Here is a 12,018-nt window from a genome sequence, read left to right as displayed (position 1 = left end):
AACGAACGAATAATATAACATATAAGCGAAGGATATATGTAGAGTTTGGTGCGATTTTACAGTCGTATTTACAAGGATGCAAAGATCGCTGGGACGGTTGCGCGTTGGGTTAGTGCGCAGGTCACGTGACCTCCTTTGTGAGCAGCTGGCGCTGTCGACAGTGTAAGTTACCTTCCCCTTCGACTAGTGGCCAGCAAGCTTTGGCTGCGAGAAGACGTGCGTTTAGTTCGTACCGCGACGATCGCATTATCGCGGCTACGCGAGAGACTCCTTTTCTCTTTCTCTCCCTCTCTCGCTCGTGTGTGCGCGCGCGCGTGTTTTCGTGTTTGTGTGTGCGTGCTTAATCTGTACGAGAAGTGGCAGTGTTTCTGGCTCGGCCGTAGGACCCGGACAGTGAGGAAATCATTCTTGAAATTCGGAAAACCGCCGAACAAACTCGGCCGCCCCTTGTAGCCGGAATCGCTGTGGCCATCGAGGACTCGACCGAGCCTTTCAGTGTTCCCTCGTTCCTTTCTCTGTTTCGCGCTACTGTGTTTCTTATGGACAAGCACCGCCCCCTTTCCACCTCCGTCCCTCCGATCGTAACGTTATGAGGCCAGCTGAGCGTAACTGACGGAGAAGAGGGAGAACAGGCTTGCGTGCGTGTGTCAAACATAACCTAGCATCGTTACCGTGGATGTAGCGAGAGTAAATCTAACGAAAAAACGTGACACGCGTCCAGTTTTAATAATTCCGCATTGGTGACATTCACGCATCCAATAGCTCTTCTGGTTTAGAAAGCGTATCGAGCGTCAAAGGATTCGGTGGGAACTACGAAAGTGTTGTGCTTCCTTTCTCGACACCACCAAGTAGAAACGTCCGAACACGCAACGCCCCGTTTACTATCGACAGTGCTAAGGGATACTTACACGAGGACACCGCCTCTACTCCGAAGGTTACCCTTCGCATGTATCGTTTTTGCCATAAGTCGCGATAAAAGGACGCGACCACAGCCGCAGCGTCGAGCGTGGTGTCACGAGTCCCCTTTGCCTCTCGTGCTCCTCAAGCTTCAGCCCTTCCCGCCGTACCTCGAGAGCGCGCGACATTCGAAACTGAGCTACGTAATATTCCATCAGAACGCAATTTGCAATTTTCCGTCGAAACTCGTCGATTCCCATTATCGTGATCGACGATCGAATCACTCGATCCAGGCAATATTCGCGTGCTTCTCGAAATATGGAATCGAGAGCGATATCGAGATCTATCGACTTCTAAATTGATACGGCGCGTCTATTAGTCAATCCTTCTTTGGATAACAGTGATCTTGCGAGAATCTTATCCAGTTTAATCGTTGAAAGCCAAAAAAAGTCGTTTTGAATGCTCTCATCGCTATCGTGGTGAAACGAAAACGAGAAAAAGAACTTCAAGTTGTGTCAGTGTCACGTGTGTGCCCCGTCACTGGGACGATAACGAGATATCTAATAGAGAAAGAAGTGTTTGATCGAACAGGTGAAACAGAGTGAGCAGGAAAAATCGAAACGGTCGGAAAAGAATCGACGAGCAGGAGAGGCGTGTCCCGGCTTCCCTGAAGCGGCAGGGGCCTTGGCGGTGGCGGTGGCGGTGAATAGGGAAAGGGTTGAGGAGGGTGGCCCCTAGGGAGAGAGGAGAGTTTTGATGGCAGTAGTTGGGCCCAGTCGGCACTCGCGGGTGTCCATGAGCGTGTCTATGTCGCTAATGCAGGGGGGTGGGGCGGGGGCGACAGGTGGCGGTGGGACAACGGGGGCCCACCCTGGGCAAGCGGTCCTCGCGGCAGCGGCCCAAGCACCCCCCACCTACTACCACCCTGCCGCTCCTGCGCCTCCGCCACCGCCGCCGGCCCAGGATCTCGTTCAGCCCGACAGACCCATCGGATATGGTGCCTTTGGCGTTGTCTGGTGAGTCAATTATATATATACCTATTTGCTTCTTTTTTTTCCTTACCTCGTGCTTCTTTTATTTATCTCCATGTTTTTTTTCGCGACGTCCGGACGAGTTGTATAAAAACGATCGTCATATAAAAGAAAATGATGTTCTGGGTGGGACGTAGATGGCACTCGTGTTACTTTTAAAAGTTGTTGTTTTAAGCATTGTAAAACTTTGTACCTACAAATAGGGCTATTACCGTTTAGTTAGTAGTAGAAATACGAAAAGATACACGAAATGGTACATAAGCTTCTGTTGTACGAACTACGGTCGCACGAAGTTTTAGTTGCACGAACGCGTTCTCGTAATGAACGTACATATACAGATATTTGTGACTGTTCAGAGGAAGAACTTGATAAGTCACATTTTCTATTTTGTACAGAGGATTAAGGATTACCAAAATTGTCTATATACATTTGGCTTTGGAAGTAAACACGTGGCTGTCTCAAAATTTCGTCAAATCATCGACTATTTTTAGGACGAACAGTTAGTTCTTTTGTATCATATCGTATTAAAATTCTCCTGTTTGTTCATAAAGAGACATTAAAATCGGTAAACAAAAAAGGAATCTACTTATCGTGTTTTTCTGCTGTGATCTTTACGCGTATGGAACACGATATGGAAACAACGTAAACAAGATGTAGCGACATGCTCGATTTTAATTTTCCGAACTTTGAAATCATTCGGTTACAGGAACTGTTTTATGCTGCATTATATTCGCAAAATAATCTTCCAACGTATCAAGTTCGTCGGTCGACAGTTAAATATTCGAGTAATTTTGTATTCCATTTTACTCCGCTCCCACGGGCTCCACGTTAAAACAGGAGGAAAAAAATATTAATTCGAATTGAAAATTCTGTCAGCAAATTTCACTGTGCGGCAATTCGCGTGCAGCATGTCGAAGCAATATGTAATTAACGTGGAAGTTTGGAGTGCGCGCGCGGCCGCGCTTTCGAGCTCGACAAATTTTCTAAACATTTTAATCCCGGGAAACGGAACGTTCGACTAATTAGCGCCACTTTCCACGTTCGCTACGCGTCGAACGAGAGTTCTCCGACGATCGCTAGAGAGTAAACGCACTTTCCTTCTTAGCGTGTGTATAAATCGTTGCCTCTTTTCAACCCTGTATAATTTGCGAGTTCGATAAACAGCTGTTACTATGTTTTTCCCCGTCCCTTTCGTGTCTATAATCCAGAAATTGAGTACGACTAGCTGTTAAAACGGCGTTTCGAGATATTCAACGTTGAAAGTTTCTTTCGCTTATAAAAACACGTATGATACGAACGAGAAGTCTATGCATGTATAATGTACACTTCATTTTTATTATAAAAATGTAAAATGATACAAAAGTACGATTATTTTACTTTTGGTAAAATGAAGAAGCCGGCTTTTCTCGTGATATTACACGTCGAAAGTAATTACACACATACGAGATCTCATTAAGATAACTTGTACTTTTTTGGATAGAAAACAGATACGAGGAAAGGATTTCATTTACGGTTTAAATTGATGCGGGGTTATCTCAAACATGGAAAAGATATTTATATAAGCGCATTTCTTTTTGTACATGAAAATTTGATTCTCAACGATATATTGTAATTTTACAGCGTTATTCTCGTTTAGAAACGATAGTAGCTCTTTTCTTGCTTAAATTTACCGTTTATCTAAGTGAATTATTACGGTATAGCGTATTGGCAATTTAGAGACGTGTATCGTAAATTACGTTCGTAGATTACGAAAATGTGGTAAAGAAAAAGTGTGCATGTTTCGAGAAGCTAACGATTTGAAATTATGTACACGACAGTTTCTTGCAAACATGCCACGAATAGAACGACGTATTGTCGTCGTGCAACTTGTTCGTTTGATTTATCTCCCTTTAAACTTTAAGCGACACGTGGCGCCCCATTAAATTTTATTTCTGGACACGTCTATCGGTCGTATCGCGTTCTCCGATGCTTCTTCGCGTTTCCGTGGGTCGTGCTCGGGCATTCGGAACGTTATCGATAATCCTGCATTTCGATAATCGACAAATTGGCGGCGGAACTCGATTTCGGGAAATTTTTACAGCACCCACACGCGTAGAATTATGGACACACGTTCCGGCTCATTTATTCCTGACCGGTTACCGATACTAGGAAAAATTCAATTCCTATCGATCGGAATTACAGACATTTTGGATTTTTATTCGGTTCAGCGGCGTTCATATTCCAGAAAGTATATACAGTGTGATCAAGTAATCATGGTGTAATTGGTAAGGGAGCGACTTTACAGGAAAAAATGAATCGAAGACGTGGAATAAAATTTTCTAGTAAGATCGACCAGGCTAATTCTTAACCAAACACGTTCAAAGTCCATTTTCTTGAAAATAACGGGAATAACGGGCCATAAACGGGGAAAATTGTATTTCACATTTTTCGTTTACTATAGCATGTAGAATATCCGCCTGTTGATTGCTTGCTCGTATTTGGTCGATAATTAGCCAACTACGCATATGCTAAACAAGTTTTCGAATTCGATTCGTATTGATTTGATTTTTCACGTAGGATTATCCCCCTTGTCAGTTATGTCGCGATTTTTGACGTACCCCGTATGCGTATGCGTACGTGTGAATCCGATAAAACGTATACTTTCCGTGGTAAGTGCCTGAGAACATAATATAAATGGCGAGTTATCCGTTCAACAGATATAATAAACTACTAGATCGAGTGTTAATTTATCTTACGGTACGAAGCGCCACTTGAACTTATTTTCTTTTAATTGGCTCGCGGTCAGCGTGCGTTTGGGTAAACGCGTGTTTCAGCGCGGTTAATTCTCCGGCAAATAATGGCAGCACTGGGTCTCTGTTTACGCGACAAGAGTTTGCTTTCCACTGTCAAGGGTATTCACTGGTAACACAGTGCTCGGAACGTTTTAATGGACACGCAATTATCGGCTGATTTCGATTTTTCTTACCAACCGTTAAAATTACGTGATCGTGCTCTGTCGTCGCTGCAACTAGCTCCTTGAGCGAGTTTAAATTCAATTGCCATTTGCTTGCACACAGTTTGCACGTCGCTCGCCTTGAATTGTAAATGGTTGTATTTCTAAATAAGCAAACTCGGAATCTGCGTATGTTTCTCAGAAAATGGTTTTCGTTCATGGTGTATTTCATACGGAAGGATTTCATACAATGGATGACAATACCGGCAGTTTTTTATTTATAAAGATAAATAAAATAGCTAGCGAAAATATTTGCACCATAACATAAGAGATTTTTACGACTACGCGTGTATTATGCAAACTTGTCGAAATTTTATAAAACGGAACGAGACAGCATCTATTATCGCGATTAATGCACGAATCGGCATGATCAAGTAGTCTTAGACGTAAATCTTTAGCGACACGTTTGCCACTTATCATGGGTGGTAATGGTTGATGCGCAAACAATTATAATCAACGATAAAGATGGTTTAAACATTGCGATGTACTAACATAACGAATATTTGGTCGTTCGAACGCTCTGCCGAACTTTACGAAGCGTGTGCTTGCGATAGATGTTCTGTAGCTTCTACGTACAATCTCAGTTTTCTTGCAAATCTTACCAATATAATAGTGACGATCGTGATTCATTTCAGTGGCAATGAAATTTCAAAATATTTCGTAAAACACAGGTGAAATATATTCACGAAGAGTTTCTACAATTTTCTTCTTCTTTACTCTACATATACATAAGACATTAATTTGAATGAAATTAAGCTCCAGAAAAAAGTTTGAAAATACAGAGGATGGTCGGTAACGACACGTCGCGTGGCGCTTGATTTCTTTGTTTACCGATAAGAGGCGAGCAAACAGGAAACGCGCCGGCTATTCGAGGGTTCGCGTGTCTCGCGTGCAAATGTTGCACGCCGCGGCGTAAATCGCCGATTTTCAATGGCGAGTGCAATACATAACGAGAACCGGCTGGTGAAATGGAGAGAGAGAGAGAGAGAGAGAGAACCGCGAGAGAAATTACGAGTTCGCTGGAATGTCCAATAAATTACCGATGAACGTAAACAAAATAAAGTTAACTAGTGTCGTAAGATAAAGCGCAGGATTACCACGGGGAGAAATATATCGTCGACAGTCGGACGTGTCATCGTTTCATTTACATACGGGGATTTAAAGCGACGCAGAGGCTCGCCAGAGATCGTTCCGGCCTTTCGTTGCTTTTATGTTAGCGATTGTTCCAAAAAATTTCCTAGACCCGAGAGTTCGTTTTGAAAGCATCTAGGTGTTGAAGTGGTCACCACTTTTAGGAAAACTCCACATCTGGATTTTTAGCTTTCTCAAGCGCCGAAGCCATCGACAGCATATAGACAAAAGAATAGTAGGAAGACAGACCATAAATAGTAGACGTTTGGCTTCGGGGTTTTCAGTTATAAGATAACACTGCTAGCGTGCGGATCTGGACCAGCTCAAATTGTATTCCTGTATTTCACTATTAAATCAAATATATATCTTGTATCTTACACTTTATCTACGCGTTTTTCTCTCTTTATATACCGAATAAGCTCAACACTAGGAAATACTTTCCGTGTCGCCTTTTGCCAACCAGGTAAATGAACAAGAGGGATTAGATACGGTAGAATATTTCCTTTCTTTTCTCCGTTACAGGTCTCGATGAATCATCGAGGTTCCTAGCGAAGATTTTGGTCGAACGTAAGAACGAAAAAGAAAGCGAGTGTAATTTAAGAACCACACAATAATTTTGTCGTGACCTGCGGTCGGTATAATTACCGTTAGTTTGTCTGAACCGGATGCCCGATGGATTTTGTTGCTGTATTTGGTTTATTGTCGTTTCTGAATAACCGTTTGGCGTTGTAAAGTCTGCCGGGTACTTTGTGTTTCACAGCCGTTATTTACAAGCTCACGAATTGATGTAGCGTGTTCTTAATATCTGTGTCAGTGGAATAACTGTTTCATTGGGATAATGAGTCGGTTTAAACGAATGTCGTAAATACGTAAATATGTCGTCGCTACGAATTGCCATAATACCTGGGCGATAAACCCGAACTTCTTGGATCTATTTGGAAGAAGAACCAGGTCAAATTTCTGTTGTAGGTTTACATATAACAATAAACATTTGTATCGTTTTCCGTCAAACTGCGATGGAAGTTACGTTTTGTACATATTGGTATTTATTTTATTGATTTACGAAGCTATGTTCTGATCTAGATCGAACGTTATTTTTTAATAAATCCAGTTCGCACCACTAAGTTTTTATTTATCTTGCAACGTGCTAGGAAAACATTGAATGAGATTCATTGATATCGATTCGTTTCGTTGATAAAACGGCGCGATCAATTGCTCGTTAAACGCATCTGATGCTACCTTTCAATTCGAATATCGTTTTGCACGCGACAAAAACTCGTCTCAAACGATGGAAATTTTCTTTTTGTATTCTCGTTGAATCGTTTTAATTTCACGGGCCAATGAGAGATATTGACGTTGTAAAAAATTTTATTTAGAGAGGATTCGCGAGTTTAAAGGGACGACCACGTCCCTGACGTGGAAAAATTGTATTTTCTGAGAATTTCGTAGGAAGAAAGCGCGGGAAATTTATTCAACGAGTCAGCAGTTTTCCGCGGCATGGAAAAGAGTGGTGGGAAAATGAAAGGAGGAGTGGGAGTCACCATGACAACCGCGGCATTCCAAGATAAGGAGGAATCGTGACCAGATTGCGTGTACGAGCTTGCATGTTTAAACGAAGAATGCGTACGGCTACGGCACGGTGCTGCATGTTGCATAATATATTCGCTTTTTAAATGACAGATATACGCCGTGACGTATCAATGGTCAAAATCATTTTAAAGACGAATACCTTAACAATTTAAATCGTAGATTTCTCGAACTCGCTACTCCACGAGGCTACGTTTGATTCGTAGTTTCCGATCATCTCGACCGAGTAATCAGATGTTATTATCCTCGAGAGAAGATCGTAACGTTGTTGCCATAAGTTGCTGGTTTCTCTCTCGAGCGTACGAAATCTTGCCTAGATACAGTGATTCGCGAGAGTATTTGAACATTCATCGTACGAAACGTATGTGTACGTATATAACGTACGAAGTATTTTGAGATTTTATTGCCACTATAACGCGACACGACTATCGCGATTATTACTGATAACATTTGGAAGGAATTTGAAAGTGCACGTAGAAGCTCTAAAATATTTGCGAACGAAGTATAAAAAATACCTGGTATATAAATTCACCAGCAACCTTACGTTCTGTTAATTGTCATAATAATACAACCAGCGTGGAACATTAGGAGAAAGCAAAGTTCAAAAATTCGAGTGACAGAATCGTGATAAAAGATCCATTGAAAACTATTGCGTTCCTCTGTTGCTTTTATTCCGTTTAACTCAATCGAGCGACTCTTGCTGTTTCAATACACGCGTATATGTACTTTTGCCACGATATTATTCCTCTTGTTCTCATTTAATCCATTATTTTCAGAAAATTGTCAATTTTTCACCCTTTCGATCGTAGTTCGAAGCTTTATTCGACATCCTTTAAAAAAAAGGAAAGAAAACAGATACGAATCGAAAGACAAAGGAAAAAAATACATATTCTTCTTTCGATTTCAATTATCGGTGGCGCACAATCGTGCAAGTGTAATCGACGACAATAGCCTGGGACCGGAAGCAGCCGGCATCGAGTAACCGCATTTAAATGACAAAGACGGTGTTTATTCGAAAAACGGGCTATTAACGTCAGCAACAGAGGGTTTGGCGGGGTGGGTGGGGGGTCGGCTATCCATAGGGAAAAATGTGAAAGCCACATTTTCACCTATTGTCGCGCGACCGCTTTTTAGCCTTGCGTGCACGGTCGCGAGGATAAGTGTTATTCGGATTTCATTCGCGTCCGCGTTTCCGTTGCAACATTGTGCCCAACCTGGGCTTTTCAGGGTCGTCCGCAAAGGATTGTTATTTCTGAACGCAGCATGGAACGTAACGCGGTAGATTCTCAAGTATATAAAAGGTTCGATAGGAAGAGCATTGTCGTATTGTTGCAGCTCTCTGTGTGGTTCAACGATGTACATTTTTGTTCAGGCCAGCGAAGTTTCGCTGTGGACGTTCCAACTGTTTCGAAACGCAGCTTCATCTACTTGGTTGTCATCGTGATTGTGTTAATCCTTCGCTTTCTTTATTCACGTTGTTTTGTTTCGCTTTTTCCTTAACGAAGTTGTCAAGGAAACAGCACATAAGTAACAGCGAAATATATAAATCAACGAGAAGTAAAGTCAAAGTAATTATCTTCCTATAGAGTCATCGAATAATAAGTATATTAAATATCAACAGACGATTGGAAATTAGATAATCTCTTGCGGAATATGTTGCTATAAATTTTGTTTCGTTGCACGCTTCTTAGACTCTTCGAAATCGATTCTCAGCGTGATAATGTAAAATGCAATCGTTCCTTATCGACGTATAATCGTCATTTGCGGTTTCGTAATTAAATTGTATCCTGAAACGCGATGCAAATGTCCGCATATTTTTAGTATAACTGCTCTTCGTGCTATAGGTATTCGTTTCGGAAGATTACAGGGACGAATTGAATTACCTACGGTAAAAAGTACTTGGAAATACCTTAAACGTTTTTTATGATATACCTGTTGTTATTGAAAACATTATTCATGAACGTTCGAAGGGTATAAACGAGCATTTCCTGCGCGTTGCGCTTAATTGCATATCGCAGTGTATAGAGTGTACACATTCATCACTGGAAAAAAGTATACTCTGTTAAGAAGCCACTCGTTATGTTCGAATTAATAAAAGCTACTCTAAATTATGCGCATTCGAGTAACTATCAATTTATTCGGCTGTATAAGCAACAAGAAACGTCGGAAATTAGAGTGGAGCGTGTTTTAAATAAGAATGCAAGAGGGTGCGTTTCATTTTCCATCGGTATTTTCAGGTGTGAAGAAACGAAACGTGTCGTTGTGTACCGTATATTCGTCTATCCGGATTGTTACGTCGCTGGAAATCGGTTTAAGCGGATTACACTGCGGACCATGTATTCGCGTTAATTTAACAACCACCTAGGGACGAACTGCGAATCCTGGCAGCCGTTATTGATTTATATTTTTCTTTTTATTTTTGTTTTTCGTTTTTCATTCATTAACCCATACGTCGATACTCCGTTGTCATTTTGGATATTTAAATTTTCTTATTTATATTACGATTGAAAATTTCTTATCTTCTCCGACAAATGATTTTTAAATTCAGTCAATTACTCGATATATCTCTTATCGATGTCTGCTCTACGTAAAAAATTTTGTTGCCAAAAGATAGCGAAATGGAAAGACAAATTCGATTACCGACATGACAAAACAATGCGCATTTTATAAGGAAAACCACGACTTTTCCGACTTTTATACCATTTCGCTACTTTATGCTAGAAAGAAGTTGATCGTAAGAACAGGAAAACTTTGGATATCGATATAAGAGCCGAACATCGTGGTACAATAAATTAATCGTAGACATAATTCATTGGTTGAGACTCGTCTTAAGAAAGAAAGGAATAAAGCCTGTCTGAAGAGTGAATTTCGTAATTGGATAGGTTTAATCGACGATTCACTTCGGTAGGAGAAACGACTTACGCTGTTCTTGCAAAATAGTAATCGCAGCGAAACTTTGACTGCTCCATCCCCGTTGTGTCGTTGAACTTTGGGCCAAGTCCAAAAAGTTGAATCGCCAGCGAGCGAAGAAATTGAATTTCCGCTCTATTGGCAATCTTTCACGCCCGTAATCCGTCGTTAACGTGAGTACGCTGCAGCATTTTCTGAATTCCTGGTACATTTTCCTTTAGAAATTTGAATTCCTCATTAATTTTCCTCAAGATTGGTATTTATAAACTGCACCCTTCTTCGTCATAGAGCAGAAATCCTGCAGAATAATCGGATTTGCCATTTACCCTATTTATAGTTCGTAAATGGACAAAGAAGGTCGTGAATCGAATTCGAATAATTTTCCTTGTAAGTATACATATAATCTGTACCGCAAAGTGTACAAGTACGCAATTTGTGAAAAAAGATGTTCGTCGATAGATATTTTTGTTGCGGTGGTTCAGTCGGAGCACGTATCATAGTTAATTCTTGTTTATTTCAGATTTTTTATCTTTCTTGCTGTCTTTAAATCAATCTGAAGGTATTTGCCGTAGAATATCTCATTCGGTTTGATATTACGTTTCAAAGATATACGAAGATGTAGTAGTTTATTATTCATCGAGGATGACTATGCTTGTTTGAGATGAAAAGGAACGTTTCTCGATCTGCGAACGAGGAAGCGCATCGGACTCTATCGCTGTCCTCAATTAACGCGTTATCCACCTCAATATCGAGAAAGTTCGTTGACCTGGGAGCTGTGTGCACGTTAGCCGATATCTGCGAGCTGCTTCTACTCTTTTTGGTGTTCGATATAGAAAAGGCAGATTTCCATATCTGTTTCGAAATCGTATCGATTCAAACGAAAATCCAGATTCTCGATTAATCATAAATATGCGCGATAACAAACAACAATGCAGGCGATGGAAGTCATCAAATATTCCCTTTCACGAGTAGTTTAATAGTCGCGAGTTGCGACGGAGGTTCGCAAAATTTTCTGCATCGAGGGGGTTGCATCGAGTGGCATTGTCGGCTCGAGTCGGTCTACTTTCAAGTTAAAAGAGTTCCCTGGTCGCTGCGATACGGTCCTGAACAAAGACCTCGCCGCTTCGCCGTCTGCTCTGATCCCGCATTCACGCGGCACACGTGCACGCGTGCGCGTGCATAAGGTGCCTCCCTTCGCGTGGGGAAAGGCATCTGCGCCCGAGACTGATGCTGCTCGCATAAAGGGAATAACTTATGCCGAAAGAACTGTGTAGCCACAGCGGCCAATACTCTTCCCCTTTGCCTTTCTGAATCGCTAATAGAAACGAGATGTTGGCGGGATGGCGCCGCGGCGCCCGTTCAATTTTTCCGATGGTCTCCCTAGGCGACCGATTCCAAAGACGTGCACCAGACAGCACCGATATGAGTATGCATTTTGCTCTTTCCAGTGATCGCGCAGTTCTTGGGAAT

The 12,018-nt window shown here is 41.6% G+C and overlaps 1 protein-coding gene across 2 annotated transcripts in view; it reads left to right on the top strand.

Moving 5' to 3' along the window:
- The first annotated feature begins 162 nt into the window (after positions 1-162).
- LOC126915993 (serine/threonine-protein kinase NLK) overlaps positions 163-12,018 on the top strand; it is a 218,200-nt gene continuing 206,344 nt past the window's right edge. For both annotated transcript variants that reach the window (XR_007710392.1, XM_050721322.1), the window contains exon 1: positions 163-1,913. Coding sequence is in view for 1 of the 2 variants with exons in the window: in XM_050721322.1 (XP_050577279.1) it covers positions 1,654-1,913 (260 nt within the window). In the remaining variant the exon portion in view is untranslated. The remainder of the gene's footprint in view (positions 1,914-12,018) is intronic.

This window comes from Bombus affinis, chromosome 5 (assembly GCF_024516045.1).
Source record: "Bombus affinis isolate iyBomAffi1 chromosome 5, iyBomAffi1.2, whole genome shotgun sequence".
Classification (NCBI taxonomy): domain Eukaryota; kingdom Metazoa; phylum Arthropoda; class Insecta; order Hymenoptera; family Apidae; genus Bombus; species Bombus affinis.
Note: the sequence above shows the minus strand (reverse complement) of the source record. Positions and strands in the feature narration are given on the sequence as shown.